The 25,447-nt window shown below is 35.2% G+C and overlaps 1 protein-coding gene across 2 annotated transcripts in view; it reads left to right on the top strand.

Annotated features, from left to right (window-relative positions):
• Positions 1 to 25,447, top strand: part of LOC145326347 (uncharacterized) — a 51,251-nt gene that overhangs the window by 13,544 nt on the left and 12,260 nt on the right. For both annotated transcript variants that reach the window (XM_080169656.1, XM_080169657.1), the window contains exons 10-26: positions 69 to 134; positions 493 to 550; positions 1,018 to 1,149; positions 2,069 to 2,168; positions 2,467 to 2,553; positions 3,574 to 3,637; positions 3,971 to 4,038; positions 4,321 to 4,419; positions 4,771 to 4,898; positions 5,123 to 5,255; positions 5,641 to 5,703; positions 22,081 to 22,158; positions 23,045 to 23,165; positions 23,364 to 23,470; positions 23,699 to 23,790; positions 24,179 to 24,273; positions 24,670 to 24,795. In XM_080169656.1, coding sequence (XP_080025782.1) covers positions 69 to 134; positions 493 to 550; positions 1,018 to 1,149; positions 2,069 to 2,168; positions 2,467 to 2,553; positions 3,574 to 3,637; positions 3,971 to 4,038; positions 4,321 to 4,419; positions 4,771 to 4,898; positions 5,123 to 5,255; positions 5,641 to 5,703; positions 22,081 to 22,158; positions 23,045 to 23,165; positions 23,364 to 23,470; positions 23,699 to 23,790; positions 24,179 to 24,273; positions 24,670 to 24,795 — 1,617 coding nt within the window. The remainder of the gene's footprint in view (positions 1 to 68; positions 135 to 492; positions 551 to 1,017; positions 1,150 to 2,068; positions 2,169 to 2,466; positions 2,554 to 3,573; positions 3,638 to 3,970; positions 4,039 to 4,320; positions 4,420 to 4,770; positions 4,899 to 5,122; positions 5,256 to 5,640; positions 5,704 to 22,080; positions 22,159 to 23,044; positions 23,166 to 23,363; positions 23,471 to 23,698; positions 23,791 to 24,178; positions 24,274 to 24,669; positions 24,796 to 25,447) is intronic.

Consider the following 25,447-nt stretch of genomic DNA (forward strand, 5'->3'; position numbering starts at 1 on the left):
AACTAGTAGTTTTCTCCTGTCAATATATCCACGTATACAATATCCATTACTCTAATTATATATTCTAGTCTAGAGCCAGAGTTATATCAAGTGATGACGAGCAAGAAAGATCTAGAAGAATAGACTCTACTAGGGTCAGTTTTTATTTTATTTAAGTGATAAAAGTATTTTAGGATATTTATTTTCTTTATTTTCTCTTTCAAAGTGTAAGGATGGTTTTAGACTATTTTCTTCTCCTTCCCTATACTTTAGAATTAAAAGCTTTTATATGCTATAAGAGAATCCACTAACACCACATTTCACAGCGTGTTAGTTTTTCATATGTTCAACACCCAAAACCTACTCTCCAATAATCTATTCCTTATGATCAAACAAACCCCCACCCCCTCTCCTGGACGTCTATGATTACTTACTTTTTCACGGACTTTTTCTTTATTACTCGAGGATCTTACTGATGTTGCTGCATATTGAGCTGATAAATATTTTCATCAGGATTTGTTGAGTGAAGATTCAGACGATGATCAACCGATAATTAATAGAACTGTCAAAGGTGAACATTAAAAATCAAAGTATGACAACTTCCATAAAAGCAAAGCTCTAAATTCCGACGGTAGGTAGGACAAACAAACATCGACACTTGAAGAGTGTTATAAACAAAGGTAAAATATTAATTTTCCGTATCGCTTCGAAACCGATTAATATCCGGATGATTAGAACCGGTTATCAGCCACACGGAAAAATTATGTTTAACATCGTATTTATCCAGTTTTCTACGAATATAAAAATGTACAATCATTAGAATAAAACCATTTTTTTAACCCGCGGAAAGCTGTTTATAATACGATGCAAGAAATAACTATTATAAGTCTTATTGTATATATAGTATATATATTTGTTTGAAAATTGCTTAAATACAGAAAAATGGACATATTTTACATTTTTAGGACTTAATTACTTCACATTTAATATTATACCTTATTGACCTAGAAATCACAATTCAACGCATGTCTGTTTTAGGAATGGGTTCTCCGAGGAAAAGAAATCAAATAATTTCATCTGATGAAAGTTCTGATGATGAGAAATCTGGATTTAGGAACAAGAATTCTTTAGTTTCAGATGATAGTCAACCAATCAATAAAAATAGAAAAGGTTAGTCTATTACACCAGCCCAACTATTGTTGAAACAAGGATGACAAGATCTTTAAGTAGCAAAGCACTAAAGATTCATGAAGGACAAACAGAAAATGAATTATACCTAGTTGATAAATATGCAATAATTCATAGAAATCATGAAACCTTTCTAAAATAATAATAAAGAATATTTTAAATAGGGATCTTTTCTGCATGGAGATTTTGAAACATCACATTGGGCTGAAGTCCTTGTTTGTCGTAGGCATATTAATAATAAATAACACTTAAGATAAAAATCGTAATCAAATACCATAATAAGAGACCAGTAGGTTGCGGGTAAATTCCGTAAAGATGTGAGTTTTAAGGCTTAAAAACAGTAGTAGAACAATAATATTCTCTAAATATGTGTATTCCTAATTGAATAGAAGCATCGACAAATATAAATAGGTAAAAAGTTAACACTACCTGAAAATTGTTAAAAAAAATGAAATTTTCACCGAACGCTTTGCTAATGTCAAGCTGACAAAAGTTAATTTGTAACATATAATTCAAAGAATTACCATGGACAATCAAATAATGTTTTTTTTTAAATTGATATCTTTGAAATAATTGGCATTATTTGTAATTTTTGAAACTCTTCAATATTTTTTTATGTTCTTATTGTCAGTTTGACATTAGTGAAGCATTTGATGAATTTTCCGTTTAAAAAAATTTTTTTTTTGTTTAAAGTTCTTTTTAATAAGGAATATACATATTTAATGAATATTGTTCTACTACTGTTTTTAAGCCTTAAAACTTTCACCTTTACGGAATTGACCCGCAACCTACTGGTATCTTTGTTATTCACTCTTTGTTATTAACGGGACTGTTAATATTTAACCTAATAGTTATGATTGTTATTGCTGTGCTACAATTGGACTCTACTTCTCTTGTTTAGGGCGAGAGAATAATAAAGGGGATATTTCCCGGCTGTTGGAACAGAAAGCTACAATTGTATCATCTGATGAAGAAAATGAAAATTATGAGACGCCACCTCAAGGAATTTAATATTATTCATTGTTGTGCAATACCCTTACAAATTCTTACTGTGCATGGTAATGTGTTGCACTTCTTAATTATGGACTAAGATTTTCCTCTTACAAAGAATGTTCACCTAACCTGCCTGACTTAGCAATAATAAGAACCAACTAAACTTTTTTGGATCGAGCCTTTTTTTTTATCTACACCTATTTGTTCTTCAATCTGTGTTTTTGGAGTTAATGTATCATAATTTTCCTCTAAATCTTACTTCTACATTGCTTAGCTGCCAAATTGAATAAATATCTTAAATACTTTAGAAAAAAGAAAAATTTACACGGAAGAAATCAGCATAACTCCACCTCCCCCTGATAGTGACTCAGACACCCAATACCAAGCACAAAGGTAATATTTTGATTTCTTTGTATATGTCATTAGGTTGATATTTTAATTCACATTGAAATCTTTTTGTTAATATTTTTTAAGTTCCAGAAAAAATCGTGGAAAAAAAACGATGTAGCAGATTCGTCGTATTTTCACACTAGCTATTGACAGGTTATGATAATATTTGGTCAGGTTGGGTTAGGTAAATGTTGATGATTTCCCAATAAAGGTACTAAGAAAGAGAGGGAATGTCTGATTGAGCCAATAGGAGAATCGCATCGGAATTCACATTGGATCTCATTGGTTGAAATTATGTACACATTTTCCTACGAAGGCATGTTTTTTTTCATTTCATACATACATAAAAGTCAGCTGTTAACAGTATATTTTCTTAGTAGAAAGCTTTGCGGAATCAGAATTAATTGCCCAAAAATTTCGTTTACAATTTGAAAGCTTGAAACAAAGTTGGATTCTTAAAAAAAAAGTTAGGCTGGCAACTCGCTAGTGAGGCAAAATTATTTTTGTGAAAAATCCTCCAAAATCGAATTAAAAAATTTACAAAAATGAAATAAAATCTTAAGAGGGTTATTAACATATGATTTTGTTTAATTTTTGTAGATTTTTAATGTGCTTTTGGATGATTTTTCACAAAAATAATTTTGCCTCACTATCGAATAGCGAGTCTATCATTTTTTAAGAATCCACATCAGCTTGAGTCGAAAGTAAACAATACTTTTGTCTGCTAGGAATGTTCTCTCTTAGATTTGACGAAAAAAGGGTTCAGAATATTCTTCTACTCTTCTATTTCTATTGATTTCCCCGCAGGTTTAGGAAATTTGCCCTGCAGGGGTTAGAACTAGGACAAAAGCTACTGTGAATATGCGTCAAAACCCAATACTTAGTTATCTTTCCACGATCCAATACTTGTCATGTGAAATTTAAAGTACATTTTAATCAAAGATACCATAAAAATCCTTATACTTGATGATTTTGTCCAAGTCAAAGCTTTCCTAAAACAATTAAAATAAAATAACTATATAGGAGAGAACAAACAAAACCGCCGGAGAATAAAAACATGGGAGCTAGACGGAAAATGAACCAAAAGGTATTATTTCGTGTTACTTTCCTATGTGGTGTAATTTAAGTCCCACTACCCCCCTTAACGATGATCCCAAATGATTTTGTCAGTCTACGCGTTTTTATGTGCAATCATCGTGTAAAACTGGAATTGAAATGTAACCAATTTTAAGTGATTATGAAAGAGAGAGAAGTTTTTTTCTTAGAATAGTTTGCCTGATTCCTTGGCTTTGTCCCAATGTCCCTTCTTGGGCACTTCTTATATATTTGAGCTTAAAATAATATATTTAACAGTAACATTTCGGAACCTAATGATGTTATAAATGAAGTTGTTTGTTTAAAAAGAAATACATTTCTTTAGGTTAATGAGGTTGTGACAGTTAGTTCCGACTCTGAGAGTGACGAGGTACAAGTTGTAGGCGAAGAAAGGTATGTATTTCAATTTTTAGTAGTTAGTGTTGTAAAGAAATAAAATATTGTTTTTTTTTTATGTTTTTAGTATAAAAATATGTGATGGGGGAAAATTAAAAAAGTAAAGAGTACGGAACACATTTTTTTTCTCCTCATTGGGAAAAAAAACAGAAAAATGTGTGGGAAGGGTAAAAAAATAAAGAGTTCTAAAATTTTTTTCCATTTCCTTCAATTTAAAATATATTTCTTTGATAGGTACTTGATTTTTTATATGAAATTATAAGTAATTCTTTTTTTTAGGAAAACTAAGTATACTCCTGAAGACATAGCTGAACTGGAGAATGAAATAAAGAGATTAAAGAATAGTATTCTTGTCAATAACAATATGGCTAACACAACGTAAGTTTAGTATTTTAATAATTAGATTTTTATGGGAGGTTTTGTTCATGTGTATGAGGGTGGGTGGGTCGATTTAAGATATTTTCATCTGAGACCAAAGTGGGAAATTACCCTTAATTTCTTTATTTTTAAATAGCTAGGTATAAGTTAATGTGTGTGGCAGTCTAGACTTTAGAAAATTTTTAATCATCCAGAAGTGTACTAAATTAAAAATCATGTGCAATTTCCCGCTTGGGACTCAGATAAAAATGTCCTATATCGACCCACCCTGCTGTATATTGTAAAAATCATATTTAATTAATTTATAGAATTTATGAAATTTTAGTGTTTCCTAAAATTTTATATATTTAGAGGACGACGTCTGCCTGATGGAGGCGCTAGCTTGCGTCGTACAGTTCAACAGGACGCCATAGAGATGGAAAAGCTACGCGGTATTCTAGCCAGTGCCAGGGCAGAACTTTATCAAACTTCTGGCGGAGGTAGGCTTAACTTTCTTTTCTCTCTGTATGTCTTCCTTTGTCTCGTAGTATTATCTATTTTTCATAAAAATTATGCTGTTACAATTTTACCGTAGGTATTATTTGTTTTGTAATAGAAATTCGCAGCTAGCTACATAATATTTTAAACCTTGGTTTATTTTTTTCGTTTACATTTGATTTGTGTTCTATTGTATTTTTTTTTATCAACAGTATTATGCATTTAGTTTTTCAACCGCAAAAGCCATCCATGATGAAATCCATTTCCGGTAGCAGCTTAGCGGCTAGTAGACAGCTGAGTGGTAGCAATCTGGCAGCTGCTGGCGGTATGGGCAGGAGTGTCAGTGGCAGCAGTCTTACAAGGAATTGTTATCTTATTAAGCTCTGAGAATAATTACAAATCATAGCAGCTTTTTATTGATTTTTAATTTATTTTTCTATGTTTTGGGTTCGAATTTTAATTTTAATAGTATCAGCTGATGTTTTCAATACACTTAAAAATTTTAGACACCCTCTAGTTAAATGTGATAAAAAAAACATTATAACAAGCATACTTAACATTTCATCTGTAGAAACATTTTTATTCTAATTTTAAGTATCCTTTATTCGCATTTTTTAAATTTACATAGATGTTGAAAAATGCTCCTGACCACTTTTTGTTAAAAAATCTCATTCTTCCAATCTCTACTAGTAATAACATGGAGAATCATTAACATTTTTTTTGTAGCTTATAAGATTTCTTGTAAAGGAATATTAGTGGGAGTTCATTAGTTGGTATGGACGAATCTCCACAATCAAAACTTGAGAGGTAAGCAGTTTCACAATCGATATATTATTACTTGGATGTTGCACCAGATTTTCATGTTCTCTTGATAGGTGATGCTCGCAGATGGCTAAATAAAATAGCACTAACCACATTACCCCATCCCCTCCCCTCATAATGGATGAAAGAGCTGACCAATAAATGAGATCCATATTAGCAAGCTAAATTGACGACACATTTTCACCTCTTAATACTCAATATATCCACGTATATCCTATTTCCTTAGTGTCACTAATTGGCAGTAGCGCGGAGATTTTTACTAACTATATAATTACAATGAGCGCAGCAACAAGAAGATTACAAATATTTTATAAAAAGGACATTAAACTTCATACAGAAATAATGTTAATGTGTTGTGTACGCTTCATAATAACAGGAATCCTCGTTCATTGTTTGAAATTGATAAGATTATTCGGATCATGGAAAGAAAACAAAGTCATTCCTAAATTAGGACAGAAGTCACCTTCCTAGGAAGGACATAAGTAGCCTTCCTTTAGTGAGAATTTCTTAGATGAAGGGCATAACATGCCTCCCTTAACAAAGATTTTGCAAGATTGAGGACATAAGTAGCCTCCCTTCACCTCACAAAACCTAGCTTTTTGATCCTTCACATAGCAAAATCTTGCATAAAATTGGTTTTTGGTCCATCACATAGCAAAATATTGGAAAACTTAGCTTTTCTGTCCTTCACATGGCTAATTCTTGCAAAACATAGCAAATTGTTACAAAACATAGCAAATTCTTGCAAAACATAGCAAATTCTTACAAAACATAGCAAATTCTTACAAAACTTAGCAAATTCTTGCAAAACATAGCAAATTCTTACAAAACTTAGCTTTTCTGTCCTTCACATAGCTAATTCTTGCAAAATATAGCAAATTCTTGCAAAACATAGCAAATTCTTGGAAAACTTAGCTTTTCTGTCCTTCAAATAGCTAATTCTTGCAAAAAATAGCAAATTCTTACAAAACATAGCAAATTCTTGCAAAACATAGCAAATTCTTAAAAAACTTAGCTTTTCTGTCCTTCACATAGCTAATTCTTGCAAAACATAGCAAATTCTTACAAAACATAGCAAATTCTTGCAAATGACGTATGAGGGGATGTACAGACAGACTGCGAATACGAGTATAGAGTAGCTCCGATACAATTTAATAATCAATAATCTAACAAAGTATTTCTAAAAAATACACATTTATTAAACATATAAAACTGGTTAGAAATAGGCAGATTAATGGGATTATTATTATAGGATATATTTATTATGATATATATATTAAAGGCTTGGACGTCCTGTTTCTTAGTTAGGTAAGAAACGACGTACTTGAACACGTGGGAAATATAGATACCGCCAGCCTAGACTTATAGGCTTGTATCTAACCGAGTGCAGACGGGAGGAAGCGTATTCACTCTTTGGCCTGCAACAATCAACTAGCCCTCAACACAGCAGGATGGAGTATGATGGCGGTTACAAGTGGAGGTCTGACTCAGCCAGAGAAGTATAGGAATGTGAACAGGGATAAGGATACATAAACTTGGGTGTTGATTACCACACTTGCCCCCTCTGAGGGAATATGAAATATTCCCTCACAGTTGACCTGCACGCCGGCTTCTGCGGGTTGATGTGGTACTCGCAGGTTCTTCGATTGCGGCCATGGCCCTCTCTACGATATCCGCAGGATTGGGTTCAGCGGGAGTAGGATTTTCTGGAGCTGCTGGAGGCTCTGGAGCAACAGCATTCTGGAGAGCTAACATGCCCTCACAGGGAGCCGTGGCTACTGGATCTTCAGAGGCAGCGCCAGCCTGCGGATTAACAGGCAGATCAATTCCAGATGGAAAGAGCTCATTGATTTGATTATCGAGCTCTGTGTCACTGTTTTCCTCTGCAGGATCCAGGACCTCTGGATTGCCTTCTCTATCGGTGGGCCTGTACTCATCAGAGCATTCAGAACCGCCATAATGGGAGATCAGCTCAACTCCATCATCATCTGGCCGGGGTACGTCCCCAGCAGGAAGAGATGCCTCTATGGGTGCCACATTCTGCCCAGGTACATTCATTACATTACAACGAGTATTAATATATTTAATTACCCTGTCAGAGTTTTGGTCTAACAGTCGACTAGTGGCCTCAATAACCGTGGTCATTCGTGATTTTAACTCAACGGTCGAGTCCTCAGAGACGGTGCGAATTTTGTCGCGCAAAGTTCTGCGGTTCCGCAGTAATTCTGCGGAAATTTCAATAAGGCGCTTGCCATGTTGTATATATGCTTTCTCAACAAATGAAGCATTGCTAGCAATTTTAGTTTCCAGACTTCTCTGGAAGGGGAGAAGAGCTTCCTCCATTGCTTCTTTTACAGTGGAGGATAGGACTTTTTTCCATTCCTCAGCGGTCACCCAAAAAGCCTTAGGCTCACTTTTGTTTTCTGCTAATGTTTCTTTCTTTTTAGGGGGTAATGGAGGCGGTTGAATTTCCACCTTAGCCTTTTTGGCTACTGGGCCGCCGCTGCCTGTTGGTGTTGGCGGACGTTTTTCTACCGCTTTTGGGGCAGATTTTACGGCGACTACCTCCAATTCAGGTGAGGCACTACGTTTTGGCGGCGATTCCACCCGATTCTTTTGCGGTTCCCCTCCCCTATTTTGTTCCATTAGAGGCCTGGTTCTAGACCTGGCTTTATCGGAATATTCGTTGGCTTCTAAGTTTTTAGCCTGCCGCAATTTTTCTTGCAAGTCTAGGAGTTCCTTTGGAACATCTTTTCTCGCTTGGCGGTAAACGTGGATTGACTTTGAGACACATTGCAGTTCACTGAGGTTTTCAGGGTTGCGCGGCGGTTTTACACGCGGCTGATACCTGTTTTCATCAGGTTCATAGTAGGCTTCCTCAGGGCCGCCCTGGGGATAGCCATGATTGCTGTCATAGTAATAGTCCTCTTCATTGTAAAAGGGTGCCTCTTCATATTCTCGACGGTATGAAGAGTGACCGGCCCCATGGGAGTGGTGAAAACCCCTTGAAAAATTCCGCCTGGGAAATCCTAAAACAAAAATAATAAACTTAAAATTAAGGGTCATTAATTCCTTATACCGAATAAGGAAATATTTTTACAAAGACGACCTTTAGGGACGACAATTTTATAGGTATATATGCTTGATACAGGTCGTCCGTTTTTTGAGGGGATTAGTTTTCCCCATTATTTGCAAAATCCCGCAATTCGTGCGTTTCACTCGTACCTCCTTCTTTGTACGCGTGAATTTTGGTGCAGGCTAATATGTAGATAATAAAAGCGACGCATAATAACGACCCTATTCCTGTAAGGATGGCTGCTACTACAAGCACTATATGATACCAAGTACTGGATAGAAAATCAACCACCTTATGATACGTTTGAATAAACCAGGAGTCAGTTATTTTTACTTCAAAATTATTGGAGTCTGCGGCAAGTTGGCTGAGGTATAATTCCTCGGCACTTTCTGAGAAATTAGTTTTTTCTAGGCTTTGCCAAGAATGATATAGAAATAAGCTAATCGGTTTATCCATAAGATATTGATTTACATTTAGTATTTGCATACCCTGCCCTTGATTACCGAGGAATTTTCCTTGGTACAAATGTAAGAAAATTGGATTTTCGGCACATTTAGTCGGGGTTAAATGGGTGGTATTAACCAATCTGCGTGAAAATGGGGATATTCCCATAGTCTTATTATTAAATGAAACCGAAAAATGATCCACAAAACAGGGTAAATTTTCTCCCAAAGAAACATTGATTTTAAGACTGTCGCACTGTATTACTAAATCCAGCTCACCGAGCGCCCTAACTAGTTTTTTACGATGAGTCTGAATACTGCTTTTAGACAGAAAATGGTTCTGTAAACAGCGAGTTTCGGGGACAATTAATTTGTTATATTGTTGGTAGGAATAGAAAATCTCTAGTGGTAACATATCATCTTTTTCCTTAGCGTTTAAGAGTGGGAAATATGGTTTTATAGCATTTGTGAACCATACCATTAAGTTATCAATATTAGTTTTGTAATAAAATAATTCGGGAATTAGACTTTCAAAATGTTTTTTATCTTTAAGTTCTAGTGCTAGAGTAATTTGGGGATCGATCACTAGATATTTTTGGGTACCCTGTTCTCCTTCAAATGTAAACAATGAAATATTAAAGATGTCTACCGTTCGCCAAGGAGAAGTGAATTTTTGTGCGCTATCAGTTTTATCATCTGAGATAATTCTATCGTAGCCTAATCTCAGATTGTGATCTAAACAATTGTTTCCCACCCAGTGACTGCCCAGGTAACAGCCCGCTTTTGTTTGTAATAATTCAACAGGCTCAGCCTGGACCCCTATTTGTTTTTCCTCAAATGTCCCAGGGATAAAAATGCCGTTAATGTTTACGCCGTTCCCCTCGCAGGCGGGGTCGATGCCGTTAAGGATGTTGTTGGGGTAAGTAAGTGTCCCGTTTACCAGGAAACGCGTGTATGACATCTGGTGTTCATACACTGAGACTGATTTTCCTTCAAAGTTAAATATTTTAGTTTTGGACATGGTGTAACAGTCTTCATAAGTTACGAGGTTCGGTATCTCTACAAGAGCTGGAGCAGCGAGGTGTATGTGGCTATATCTGCCACAATACCAGTAATGAGTACTGGTTCGGAGGTGGCAACGAATTCCAGGTATAATTTTTCTTTCAACCTTTTGCAGCAGGTGAAATTGTTTTTGTTCAATATTAGTAATATTAAGAAACGCAGCGCATTCAGAGATTTTCAAACGCGGATTTTCGTTTGCTACACATTGAGTCGCATCTATTTGTATTATTTCGGACGCATTTGATTTTGCCAAAATAATAAAAAGCCCCAAGAATCCCAAAATAAATTTACCTCGAGCTCCTGGTGCCTTTGCCAAATGATGCTGCATTTTATTTTTATGCTTCTCGTTTTTCTCTGAAATATGTTAATTAGTTAGTTTTAACATATATTTTTTTGTTTATTTTCGTTATTATACATACGTAGATTAAGCTATATACATTTGCCACCTTGGTTTTATATTATATAATTATATACATTTTATTTTTTCCTTTTAATTGGGTTATGCAGTCCGATTTGGACATGTATGCGGTTATCCCCCCCTTGTGACCTAGTTTTTCTTTCTTCTTCTAATATATACTTGGGTACTATGCTTTGTTTGTTAACGTTAATAACCTTTTCAGGGCTGGATTGTTTGGGTCTTTGTGCAAAGAAAGAAGCCTCGGACGGGACGGTTTCTTCCAAGAAACTATTTTCGACGTGAATTTGAGGACCGGATGACCGATCTGCGCCAGGGGATTCTTGATCTTTGGGCTGTGACTCAAATGGTGAGTTTTTTTCCATTATATCCCCTCCCCCATCACAATCCACCTCCCCCTGGGGTAAATCCTGACTAGTTTCAGGGTTTCCTTCTATAAAATCGTCACCATCGTTATCTAGGTAGGTAAAATCGTCATTTTCCATACCTTTATTATCGTTTATTTCGGCTTGCCCGGTATTATCTATTCCTAAGGTTATTTCCTCAGACGGGACGATTTCCTCAATAGGAAAGACGTTAAAGGAAAGTGTTTCCCCCAATAATTCTACTTTAGAATCAATTTTCCGTATTTTATCTCTACTAACAACTTGGTTAGTTTTTATTGGATTTGATCCAAAGGGACTGAGCTCAAAAAGGGCCTCTGAGAATTTTTTTGTTACAATAAAAGGACCCCCATAGAAAGATTGCAATTTTTTACTGACACCTATTTTGACTAGGTTAAAAAATGCAAAGACCACGTCGTTAACAAAAAGGGGAGATGAAGCCTTCCTAGATTTATTTTGAAACTCTAAATAAATCTTAGATTTTTTGGAAACCTGTGTAATAATTTCTTCCAAATTTTTTAGGTAGTTCAAGTAAGATCTGCAATCAATGTCCTGCCTTTTCTGCAAGATTGGAGAAAAGAAATCGAGATTGAGAGTTGGTTGCCTGCCGAACATGAGGTAATAAGGCGTATACCCCGTTCTTCTAGACGTACTAGAGTTAATTACAAAAGTGGTCAAGGCTAATTTTCTTGCCCAGTCTTTACTTTCAAATCGGTCATCGGATCTTAGACCTGCATAAATGCTTTGATTATGCCTTTCACATGGGTTACTATTAGGGTTTCTTGGGGGAATAAGTTTAGTTTCGATACCTAGTTCATCCATAACCTTTTTGAAAACTTCCCCAGTAAAATTTGTTCCCCTGTCACTTCTCAATGACCGAAATAAGCCGTAGATGGGTACCACCTGTTCAAGGATGACCTTCACCGTGCTTTCCACGGTGGCGTCCTTGATGGGGTGAGCGATAATATACCTAGAGAATAGGTCAACTAGTATAAATATGTAACGGACATGTTGTCCTTGAAAATAGTTAGGGGTTAAAGGACCGATAAGGTCTACTGACACCTGGCCAAAAATCTCGTGACTAATGGCTGAATGGGTGATAGGTTGCTTGTGTTTAGGTACCTGTCCTATTTTTCTTAGGCAGGTAATACAATTTTTAATGCGTGATTCGACAAACTTATTAATTCCTATAAGGAAGAATCTTTCATTTATCTTGCGTGTTGTTTCGTTAACCCCCTTGTGACCTATACTATTATTATGTGCCAATTCAAAAACTTTATTATATAATCCAATGGGTACGACGGGTCTTTCAATGAATGTTCCATTGCTAAGAGGTTGTCTAAATATTAGAAGTCCTTCCATAACGTATAAATGTTCTATTAATTTAAAAAGGACCTCTTTCCGGCCGGTTAGTTCAGCTTTCTCAAAGCTCGACAACTTCTTTTTTTCGAATATCCACCTACGAATTTCAGATAATACTTGATCTTTTTGTGTTTCAGATTGCCAAACATTGTTCACACCGACTTCCGAAGCCGAATGTAACTCAAAAATCTGGTCTTGGTATGGGCAATCCTGTTCATAAGGATCCAAGGTAAATGAGCTAGTACATTTTTCACAATCGGTTTCCTTATGTTCTTTGCATAAAAATTGCCCTCTAGATAAATTGTCGGCATTACAATGGTCCCTACCCTTTCGATGAATTACTGTAAAGTCAAAACTTTGGATGAAGTAAATCCATCTTACAGTTACACCATTTATTGTTCCTTTTTGCCATTTTTTGTAATGAACTAAGGAAATCGAATCTGTACGCACAATAAAGTTTCTGAATCTTAAATAATGAAGAAAGGTTTTAAGAACAAATACTAGACATGCTAATTCACCTTTATAACTTGGATAATTTTTCTCTGCCCCGTTACATTTTTTGGAACATATTCCAATAATTCTTTCTACCCCCCCCTGATTTTGGCTGAGAATTCCAGCGAAATAACTCGTAGAAAAATCTACGTCTACTATAAAGGGGTTAGGATTATCCCACTGGGGGTAGCCTTTACTTATAGAATTTGAGAACATATTTATGAAATTTTCCCAATCTTTTGATAGGGAATCGGTCCAATCGATAATTTTATCATTTCTGTGTTCATCTAGGGTACAAGAATTTTTCGCATAGGATGGGAAATAGGCCCTATAATAATTGGAGAAGCCCAGGAAACGCTGGAGTTCCTTGCCAGTCCTGGGCCTGCTCCAATTTTTAATTTGTTCTAAATATTCGGGGTTCATTTTAAGCCCTTGGGAACTGACTATATGACCTAAATATGTACATTCGGATGTGAAAAATTTACATTTGGCTAGATTTAACTTAAGTTTTGCTATTTTTAGGACTCCGAAGAGTTTTCTGAGATGTCTCAGATGTTCCTCAACATTCTTTGAGAATATGATAAGATCATCAAGGTAAGATATTATAAATTCATATAAGCCAGGGATAAGGGTTAGGACTTTGTCCATCAAGTGGCAGAAAACACTTGGCGCGTTACACAGTCCAAACGGCAGTTTCTTGAAAAGATACTGCCTGTTAAGGGCTGTGAACGCGGTCAAGTGTTTACTTTCCTTCGAAATGGCTAGCGCATGGAATGCGCTAGTCAAATCGAGGGTGGTAAATACATTACCAGTGCCTAATTTTTCTAAATTACTAGAAATCAGGGGAAGGGGCCAATTAATTTTTCGTGTTACACTATTAAGCGCACGAAAGTCGATAACGAACCTAAGCTTGCCTTCCCCCCCAGCCGTCGGTTTTTTCTTTACCGCAAAGATTGGGGAGGACCACTCGCTGTAGCCCTCCTCAATGACGCCCCCCCTTAGCCAATTTTCAATTTGTTCTTTTAATTTGGCTTCGTATAATGGGTTTAACTGAATGTTTCTAGCCTTAATAGGTTTAGCCCCGGGGATCAAGTCTATTTTATACTGTAAGAGGTCACAGTTACCAATATCGGCATCGTCAGCCGAAAATATATCAAAATGATCAAGGCATAATTTTATTACCTTTTCCTTCATCCCTGGGTTATTTTTGATAAGATCACTATTTTCTAAATCTAATTTTTCTTTAATGAATTTAATTCTTTTAAGAAGTGTAGTTCCTGATAATTCATTTATTTGATTAATACTTTTATTGCAGGAATTTGGGGGATCTGATTCGAATTCAAAGCAGTATCCAACTTTAACGTTATCCAATAAGGTAATATTTTTTCCTGCTAAATTAACAAAATTTACCCAACATTCTCCTTTCTCATTTACATTATAAATACCCTCCATAAGCATTAAGCCGTTATGGCTTGTCATTTTAGAATTATTTGGGGATATATACAGCTTCCTATTTTTCTGATGAATAGGAGTTATTATCACCGTTGTATTCCCCCCCGGCAAGAATGTTGTTTTCTTTGCTAATTTTACGCATGTTTTATTTTGTTTCAATGTCCCAGTACCCCCCTTGTTACTCCAATTTATTCCCGGGATAAGGGAGTTTTGTTCCGTATGAACATTATTTGTAGGAATTAAGGGTACGTTTTTACTTTCTTCAACTATATTAATTGTTGAATTTTCTATGGGGATTTGCTCGCCATTGGGGAGCTCAAAGGAAAACTTATCTAATAATAAATTAATTCGATTAACTTTGAGAAATTCATATCCTAGATTTATAATTTTAGACGTCGTTTCAGGGATGTAAAACGTTTCTTCGAATATTTTATCTGACCCATCAAAGCTGAATTTTAAACTTACATGTCCTATGATATTTACTGGTTTTAAATCTACAGACAGAGCGCTAAGATTGGCGGGGGTGAATGTGATTTTATTATCATCTAAGATTTCTCTAGAAATAAGGGACCTAAAGTTATTTCCTGTATCCACTAAAGCGTGTTGCAGGAATTCCCCCCCCACGGGATTAAGAACTTTTAGTTTTGCACAGATAGGCATTATAAAATAAATTATATTTTTAGTCGAAGCCTAAGATGCATATTTTCCAAGATTCCCACCTCAGCGGTTAGACGATGGTAATCCTCACACAGAGACTTCCTGTGTTCCAGGTATAGTTGTCTGTCGAAATTTTTTAAATAATGAAATGTTTTAACAATATGGTTAATTGTTAAAATAATTTTGTATAGCTTTCTGGGTTTCATTAAGTTTTTTTTTATCAAGCGCTTTTCAGCTCCAGAAATGTCTCAATAAGCATGAGAATGTTAATAGTTCTAAAGAAACTACTTAATTTTTATACGGGTCCTTATTTATATACTTGGATATATGATAGAAACCTATCGGAATAAAACTGAACTAAAAAGTTTTAAAAGATTGAAGGGCTACAAAGTAGCTTAAAAATAAGTGTTCAGCTTGCAACTAACAAGACATTAAAAACAGACTGACTTATTTTTTGACTTACATCTGTATTTATACAAAATATAGTGTCATTAGTCAGTATCTGATTCACGATACAGATAATTTAAGGTTAGCGCTAAATTATAGCTCAAAAATTATTAGATATGGTTAATATAATAAAGAGGGTCAATGATGACTGGTTTATTATTCCGATATTGTTAGTATTTATACTTAATTTTTACCACCTATGGGGTAGAACAAGCTTATATAATTACTAGAGTATAATTAATGCTGAAATCAGCTTAAAAAAATAGGATGTGGTTTGTAGTAACTGCTTTGGTAGTAACTGGCCTCGATTAATAATGTGCATTCACTTTTATATAGACTTTTTATTCCACTGGTAATCCTAGCGGAAGCTAATAGAACTAACTTTATTTCATTCTGCTAGTAATCCTAGCGGAAAATGATTTAATCAAAATGTTTTAAGATTTTATTAATCACATCTTAAATGATTAAAGATTTTAATTTTTAAATGCTGCTTGATTGCAGCTCAAAAATGAGTAAATGATAACAACAAAGAACTGAAGGACAACTGAATTAGATTTGAAAATTTGCTTGTATTTATACAGATTTTCCATAGACCCCCCCCCTTCTTAACCTTATCATTTACTTATACGGACCGCGGTAGCATTCTAGGCGACATCTTTCGGATACATAATAAATTAAATATAGTTCTATTATTGTCACTGTACAAAATGCAATAATATGTATCCATATGGATAAGTTAATATACATAATTGCTGAGATATTTCAGCTACAAAAATCAGAGGCTAAGAGTGAGCAACTCTCAGATAAAGTCGATACTGAGGGTTCAACTCAAAAATCATTGTTTATATACAGATAATTCGCTTAAGTTCCCCTAGCGGTTAAAAATTAAACTAGAATGTTTTAGATTCTACTATATATACATTCAAAATATACGATATTTACATATTAGATAAGTCGTGCAATATTAAAAATAAATACTACTAAATAGAAAATAGGTATTCACTTATTAGCTTCTTGATAAAGACTATTAGATTTTAAAGAATGGAAATATTAAGTGCATGTGAAATGCTCCTCAGGTTACTTCCCTACTTCCCCCAATTTCCTGTATCAGCTACATTTGGATAGGGAAAGGAGGGGGAGGAGTTTATTTTGTGTTGCTTAGTCAGACTTAATAACAATAATTTGTTTTATTTTTTCGCGCCAAAGCATTGCTTGGCAAGGGATATTTGATATTAAGGAATTTGCAAGCTTAGCTTGGCATGGGATATTTTGTTTATCTTTCATATCAAAATATGAAACTCATTCAGCAAATTTTTATTTTCTGGGATAGGGACAATTAATATCGCATAAATCCACTTTTATATTTAGAGGACGTGATTTTTAACAATCGCTTGAACATATTTATCTATTTCAGATTCCTCGCTGGCTTCCTGATCCATTTGGTTGATAGTTTTACGCGCATACTGCTCAGGTATTTTATTACTATTACTTGGAGCTTTTCTGGGCGTGAATTTACTCCGTGTTTTACCAAAGCGGGACTCAGGATTTGGGGGCTCCCCAGCTTTCTTTTTGTTGCAATTTTGCACTACATGGCCAGGGATATTACAATGCCAGCATTTAATATTTTTACTCCTCCCATTAAAGGCTCCTATAACGCCCTCGATTTGATCCCAAGCAATAGGATCATCCTCATGGTCTACCCAAGAAGGAACCTCGTCAGGTTCTTCGGTTAAGTTTTCTTTATACATTGCCGTGTTAGTGGGGATATTATCTTCGATAATACTGATTATGGGTTGTTTTTTCGTTTCCGCAGAATTTTTAGGTAGGAACATTTCCATAGCTTGAGAATAGCAAGCAGAAAGGTTTTCCTTGCTAATATGGCCAGACCCATCCCAGTTAACGTATCTCTGTCCGAGATTAATAAGTTTATTTAAGTAAGCGTTGTAATCGTCCAAAAATTGCATGCTCTCAACATAATTGGCCATGTCTATGGCAAGGTTGGTATACAGCAGATTTTTGCTAACGTTAAGATAGAATTCTTTCCACTTCTTTTTAGGTATGAGACCAGGATTCATGAGTTTGAACACCCTAAGTTTGTTTTCAAAATAGGTGTCAAGGGGTTGATTAGTCTCCTGTTTTAGGTTGTAGAAGTACTGAGAGGCTACTTCTGGATCCGAGAAAGGAGTGACCAGCCTCCTAATCATCAGGTAATAACTTAAAGCAGATAAGGCCTGATTTCTTTCAGGCGTAATTAAGTCTCCTAATCGTTCCCCTCTAGAGTCATAAATTCGCTGGTATAAAATATCCTTAAAAAGGATTGGGTCACAGATTCTATATGTCTTTGCAACCCTCCACATATTAGAAAAGAAGTTATCAAAATCAGCCCTACCGTCCCACCTAGGGGCATCCCTCGCAAAATCGGAATCCCATTTTTGTCCCTTAATAAAGCATTCTTTAATAAAGTCATCGTCGGCGGCGCTAGTTGTTGCCGTTGCGGCTGCGCCTGTGTTTGGCGTATTTCTTGTAGAGGGTCTATTTGCTACATTGGGTGCAGACCTTGTAGTTTTACGGAGGGGTTCTAACGACTTAATCCTATCAGGGATAAAGGGAATCCTTTCTAGCAAGGTTTTTTCATATTCAGTTAGAGAAGTTTCTCTTACATTCATCCAATTGTCATTATCCGCCGGACCTATAAAGCCTACAATTGAATAGGCCATACAACCTGGGGCTGTCATCCTATCCTTGGCGACCCATTCAACCACGTTTATCTTTTGCTGGACCGATATACGGTCATAAAAAGTGGCATTAATTGAATCGTCACCTATGGTGTTAAAATGAGTCATGTTAAGACTTTCGTTTAGCGTTTTTTCCGCAAACAATGGGCCAAGATTTCCGTCCGCTGGGAGTTTTGATACTCTGCGTTTTAGGTCTAAAATGTCGGTATCGGCTAATAATCTGCGATGTGATTCTGTGTCCTTAAACCCTGCCCATTTTGTTTCTAATTCGAGCTGCATAATCTCGGATTCTTGTTTTATTAAATCTCTATAATGTGCCGAATATTCGTTTAACTTATCATTTAACGCTTCCGATATGAGATCTTTGATTTTTTCAGGGGAAAGCGGGTCAGCCTGCTGCTGCTGCTGCTGCTGCTGCTGCGAGGTGCCAGAGACGGCCGGAGCCGGCGGAGGCGGCGGTTTTTGTTTATCATCATTTTTCTTATCGGTCATGGTGCTGGAGTGTATTGTTCGTTAACACTGATTTGTCTACCACGAAACTTTTTAAGAACTTGGGAATATCCCTTTCTTCCTGTTTTAAGGAGAAAATATGAAAATGTGTGAAATTAAATACTAGTGTGAAAATAAAAGGCGGGTTCCTTTTTATCTTTATTTGGCAGTTTGCCACGAAATAATTATTATAAATATTCTGTAACAAATTGTTACTGTAAACCGTTCCGTGAATAAACTTAGTTATCAGGAAAATATTAATTTCACTTTGCAATCGAAGCTACTTTACAATTTAATTTTGTCTGTACGCTAATTATCTAAACCTTCCCCCCTCAAAAAATGAGTGGTAGACAAGACTGCGCCAAAATGACGTATGAGGGGATGTACAGACAGACTGCGAATACGAGTATAGAGTAGCTCCGATACAATTTAATAATCAATAATCTAACAAAGTATTTCTAAAAAATACACATTTATTAAACATATAAAACTGGTTAGAAATAGGCAGATTAATGGGATTATTATTATAGGATATATTTATTATGATATATATATTAAAGGCTTGGACGTCCTGTTTCTTAGTTAGGTAAGAAACGACGTACTTGAACACGTGGGAAATATAGATACCGCCAGCCTAGACTTATAGGCTTGTATCTAACCGAGTGCAGACGGGAGGAAGCGTATTCACTCTTTGGCCTGCAACAATCAACTAGCCCTCAACACAGCAGGATGGAGTATGATGGCGGTTACAAGTGGAGGTCTGACTCAGCCAGAGAAGTATAGGAATGTGAACAGGGATAAGGATACATAAACTTGGGTGTTGATTACCACACAAAACATAGCAAATTCTTACAAAACATAGCAAATTCTTGCAAAACATAGCAAATTTTTGCAAAACATAGCAAATTCTTACAAAACATAGCAAATTCTTACAAAATATAGCAAATTCTTACAAAACAAAGCAAATTCTTGCAAAACATAGCAAATTCTTGCAAATCATAGCAAATTCTTGGAAAACTTAGCTTTTCTGTCCTTCACATAGCTAATTCTTGCAAAACATAGCAAATTCTTACAAAACATAGCAAATTCTTGCAAAACATAGCAAATTCTTGCAAAACATAGCAAATTCTTGGAAAACTTAGCTTTTCTGTCCTTCACATAGCTAATTCTTGCAAAACATACAAATTCTTACAAAACATAGCAAATTCTTGTAAAATATAGCAAATTCTTTCAAAACTTAGCAAATTCTTGCAAAACATAGCAAATTCTTACAAAACTTAGCAAATTCTTGCAAAACATAGCAAATTCTAACAAAACATAGCAAATTCTTGGAAAACTTAGCTTTTCAGTCCTTCACATAGCTAATTCTTGCAAAACATAGCAAATTCTTACAAAACATAGCAAATTCTTACAAAACATAGCAAATTCTTCCAATAAGGGTCCCAAACTCAAAAACGAATTTTCAGCGCGATCCGACCACCGGTTCTTGAGACATGGTGACCTGGTGTCCTTGGTACCGATGGTAAGATTTGGGAAATGGTTCGAATCCTTAGTAAATTTGGCTAAGTCCAAAAATTCTTTGACACTTAGAATATTTTCGACCTGGTGTCCTCTCAGTAGGTATGCTTGGTGTCACCTGTGTATTTTTTCTTCAAAAATTTGACTAAGTGTCAAAATATTTTTGGCCAAATTTACTAAGGATTCAAACCATTTCCCAAATCTTACTGTTGGTACCAAGGACACCAGGTCACCATATCTCAAGAACCGGTGGTCGGATCGTGCTGAAAATTCGTTTTTGAGTTTGGGACCCTTATTGGAAGAATTTGCTATGTTTTGTAAGAATTTGCTATGTTTTGTAAGAATTTGCTATGTTTTGTAAGAATTTGCAATGTTTTGTAAGAATTTGCTATGTTTTGTAATAATTTGCTATGTTTTGCAAGAATTAGCTATGTGAAGGACAGAAAAGCTAAGTTTTTCAAGAATTTGCTATGTTTTGTAAGAATTTGCTATGTTTTGCAAGAATTTGCTAAGTTTTGAAAGAATTTGCTATGTTTTGTAAGAATTTGCTATGTTTTGCAAGAATTTGCTATGTTTTGTAAGAATTTGCTATGTTTTGCAAGAATTTGCTATGTTTTGTAAGAATTTGCAATGTGAAGGATAGAAAAGCTAAGTTTTCCAAGAATTTGCTATGTTTTGCAAGAATTTGCTATGTTTTGCAAGAATTTGCTATGTTTTGCAAGAATTTGCTATATTTTGCAAGAATTTGCTATGTTTTGCCAGAATTTGCTATGTTTTGTAAGAATTTGCTATGTTTTGCAAGAATTAGCTATAAGAAGACAGAAAAGCTAAGTTTTCCAAGAATTTGCTATGTTTTGCAAGAATTTGCTATGTTTTGCAAGAATTTGCTATGTTTTGCAAGAATTTGCTATGTTTTGCAAGAATTTGCTTTGTTTTGTAAGAATTTGCTATGTTTTGCAAGAATTTGCTATGTTTTGTAAGAATTTGCTATGTTTTGCAAGAATTAGCTATGTGAAGGACAGAAAAGCTAAGTTTTCCAAGAATTTGCCATGTTTTGCAAGAATTTGCTATGTTTTGCAAGAATTTGCTATGTTTTGCAAGAATTTGCTATGTTTTGCAAGAATTTGCTAAGTTTTGTAAGAATTTGCTATTTTTTGCAAGAATTAGCTATTTGAAGGACAGAAAAACTAAGTTTTCCAAGAATTTGCTATGTTTTGCCAGAATTTGTTATGTTTTGCCATAATTTGCTATGTTTTGCAAGAATTTGCTATGTTTTGCAAGAATTTGCTATGTGAAGGACAGAAAAGCTAAGTTTTCCAAGAATTTGCTATGTTTTGCAAGAATTTGCTATGTTTTGCAAGAATTTGCTATGTTTTGCAAGAATTTGCTATGTTTTGCAAGAATTTGCTATGTTTTGTAAGAATTTGCTATATTTTGCAAGAATTTGCTATGTGAAGGACAGGAAAGCTATGTTTTGTGAGGTTTTGCTATGTGAAGGACAGAAAAGCTAAGTTTTGCAAGATGAAGGACATAAGCAGCCCTCCTAATGTAAGAATTTGTCAGACAAAGGACATAAGTCACCTTCCTTAAGTTAGATTTTGTTTGATGAAGGACATAAGTAGCCTTCCTTAGATCAATTTCCAGTGACTTCTGTCCTAATTAGGAATGACTTTGTTTTCTTTCCATGATCCGATTATTCTAACGTGTCAAAACTAACTATAAGTGTTATCAATTATTTATAGACTGTCGGACATAAACCCCCTGGGGCCCCAGAACCACTTTACTTTTAAAAATAAACTAAACGTATGATCTAGTAAACACCCTTTTATAGATGCAAGAAGAAAAAACAAGAACTGCAAAATGCTCTCAAATTTTCTGCAAGGCTTTCTGATGGAGGTGATATTTTAAGGTAGGTCAGATTATTTATCTTGTGGAGCAAAAGTTTAATTTGTATTACTTTTCTCATAGTTTTTGTTTAAGATTTATGGATTTTTCAATAAAATTGCTCAAAGGGGGGGGGGGGGGTAATGCAACCATCTCGTAATCAATGTATAAATGGCACTTAAAATTCGAATTTTGATCTGAAATTTTGCATGAGTAATCCTTGGTAGGTCTATTTCCCTAAATCGAACAAAAAGTTGAAAAAGTAACGGCTAGTGGCTCATCCGTTTTTTGGCTATTTTTAGGGCAAATCTGTCATAAATTACGTAGAAATCAACTTTTTGAAACATATTTTTGCTTCAAATCATGTGAAATGATACAAAAAAATACTTTTTAAGTTTCTAGTACCAGCAACTACCGGCTAGAACCGTTTGAAAACGTTTTGGAGCGGAAATGAGCATTATGTGGAGAGAGGTTTCGTGATGGATTTCCCTTTAAAATACCCAACAAATGGCTAAACGGCTGAGCCGTTAGCCGCTACTTTTCCAACTTTTTGTTCGATTTAGGGAAAACACTCATGCAAAATTTCAGATCAAAATTTGAATTCTAAGTGCCATTTATACATTGATTACGAGATGGTTGCATTAACCCCCATCCCCCCCCCCCCCCTCCTTTGATTCAGGGGTGTATATTCTGCACAAGATTAATTTTTTTTAACTACTGCAAAATATTTCATTTTTTACCCCTCCTACAAATTTTTCTAGCTTTTTCCCCAAGGATGAGGATTATATGTTTTCATAGTTTTTATAAATTTTTTTTCGATATTGCAAATCCAACCCCCCCCCCCCCCCCCCCCGTGCAGAAAATACAACCCCGATTTCATTTTTAGAATAATTAAGAAGGTTTTAATTTAGAGAGAAAATTCGCAAAAACGACGAGGAGATAGCTGCCTTAGAGAAAGAAATAGCTGATGATCCCTATGTTATTGACAATGAAATGAACGCTGAAATTCCCACCAACAACTACATGAACTCGGTAAATATACATTTTAGGCATCATATTATCATGGATGGCAACATCCAAGCAAACCTAATAAATATGATTATCTGCCAAAAAAAGACTAAGATCATACCTATATCAATATAACGATTATATTTTACCTTTTGAAAAAAAAATTTTAAATGAGCTTCCTGTGTGAGGATAAGACTTGTGTTTTGAACTGTATGTTTTTAGGCGTATCAAAGTTTGAAGGAGAGCTTGTTCAAGGGTGCAGGGGCAAGCTATAATGATCTTAACCAAGTCTTTGGTACTGGACCACAACAGAATCTTTATGGTGGCAGGTAAAATCAGCTGTAACCAGTCCAACATTATAAGAAATTTAAATAAACTGTATTTGGAGCTTGTCACAGGAGGCATTAAATTCAACGAATTTTAGCTTTCAAAATACCAGAGGTTGCATTGTATCAAATTCAGACGTATATCCCTTAGAAGCAAATTACGCCGTACCATCTTTGCTAAAAATTGTCTAAAGACCCCACCACCACCTCTTACTCGAATCTTATTCCTAGAATGACCAATTCTCGTCAACGAGAGGTGAGAAGTGTAACTCATGAAGCTATGGAAAAGCTACATAAAGCTTTGGAGACTATGCCAGCTGAAGGTAAATTTAGGATAGATTGTTGGAGAATGCACTAATTAGAAGATGATTAGAAAGCTAGATCAGTAATAAATGAGATACCTAGATTATTAGATATAAAGCCGCTTATTGAAATGTTTAGGTAGGTAGTTAGATGACTATAAGCTAAGGTTATTTCTGCTATTTAAACATTTTTTATCATACATTGCAAAATTAGGTATATTCTTTCTCATGTAATATATGTGATTAGTTAATCATATAAAAGTACCTTTTAGCTAGACACAGAAAAATAAACACTCTTTAGCATTTTTTTTTTTTTTTTTTACAAAGAAAGTCATACTTAAAACCTTGCTTTTTCTGTTATAATGAATCTTTCTCTTTAAATCGATGTAATGGTATTAATATAATATAGGTGATATGGAAGAGCAACCAAAGTTATTAAAATCCAAGATAACCCTATTTCCCCACCAACGTCAAGCATTGGCCTGGCTACTATGGCGTGAACACCAGGAAATCTATGCATTATTCTTTGATACATATTTTTATCAGCAGCGCAGCTTCTCTAAATATAAGATTTTCGGGTCTATAAGAAGATATACTTTTTTGTAAGGTAGTGGTGCTCTTGTTGTCTAAAGTCATTAAAATGGTTCCTACTGCTGCATTATCAGGGGCGCGACATAAATATTTATAGTAGGAATTATGCCTAGGCCCAAAACAGGCGCAAGTCATTACTGTATACAGTCATGACTCCCAGACAAAGGATTGCTTATCTCTAGGGCGTTTGACCTAATAATCATGCAAATCATTAACAAAGATGCGATTCAGATTTATACTAAGATTAGATCTATAGTTATGTATCCCGTCATCTATAGGCTATCCAAGCTAATGCATATGTAATGGTGACAGGCAGTGGCACCTGGAGGCATCCTGGCAGACGATATGGGTCTGGGCAAAACACTGACCATGATTTCTTTAATCCTGAAGCACAATGAAATGGAAGAAATGCGAGAGAAAGACGAGGATGAAAAGGTATTTTTGTGCGTCCTAGGGATTTAATGGATAAGACAATCGACGATAATTTGATGAACAAAGGCATTCCTAATGTAATTGTAATAACCCATTATGTAAACTTAAAGGGGGGGGGGGTGCGTAATGACATCTATTCTTAAACCGTGAGCAAAATGGTCTAAATATTGAGCTAGACCCTTCAAACTTGGTATATAAGCCTAGTCCTATAGGTATTACATCTAAATGGCAAAAAAATCCAAATTTTTTTATTTTTAGGTTAGGTTAGGTAAGAAAAACCCTGCGGAAATGGGGTTTTTAGGCTTTTTTTGGTCTATATTGATGTGGAAACTTACCTTAAATTGTGTTTTCTTAGGGTTTTAACTTAAATACACTGTGTCTATTCATAAGGACATTATTTAAGATGATTCAGCAAGTTGGGGACCGACCCCAGGGGGCTAGGTGGGTGGCCCGCAGGGGTTAGGTGCATTTTTCCCAATATACATGTTGTGACACATCAAATTATAGGTTTTTTAGGTCAAGGAACTCAAATTCAGAGCTAAAATAAGCATTAGACTAATCTGAAGCTAGCCCCAGCGGGCTAGGTTGGTGGCCCGCAGGGGTTAAGTGCATTTTTTCCAATATATATCTTGTTATATATCAAAATATAGGTTTT

Source organism: Acartia tonsa, chromosome 8 (assembly GCF_053477335.1).
Source record: "Acartia tonsa isolate MP-2025a chromosome 8, ASM5347733v1, whole genome shotgun sequence".
Taxonomy (NCBI): Eukaryota; Metazoa; Arthropoda; class Copepoda; order Calanoida; family Acartiidae; genus Acartia; species Acartia tonsa.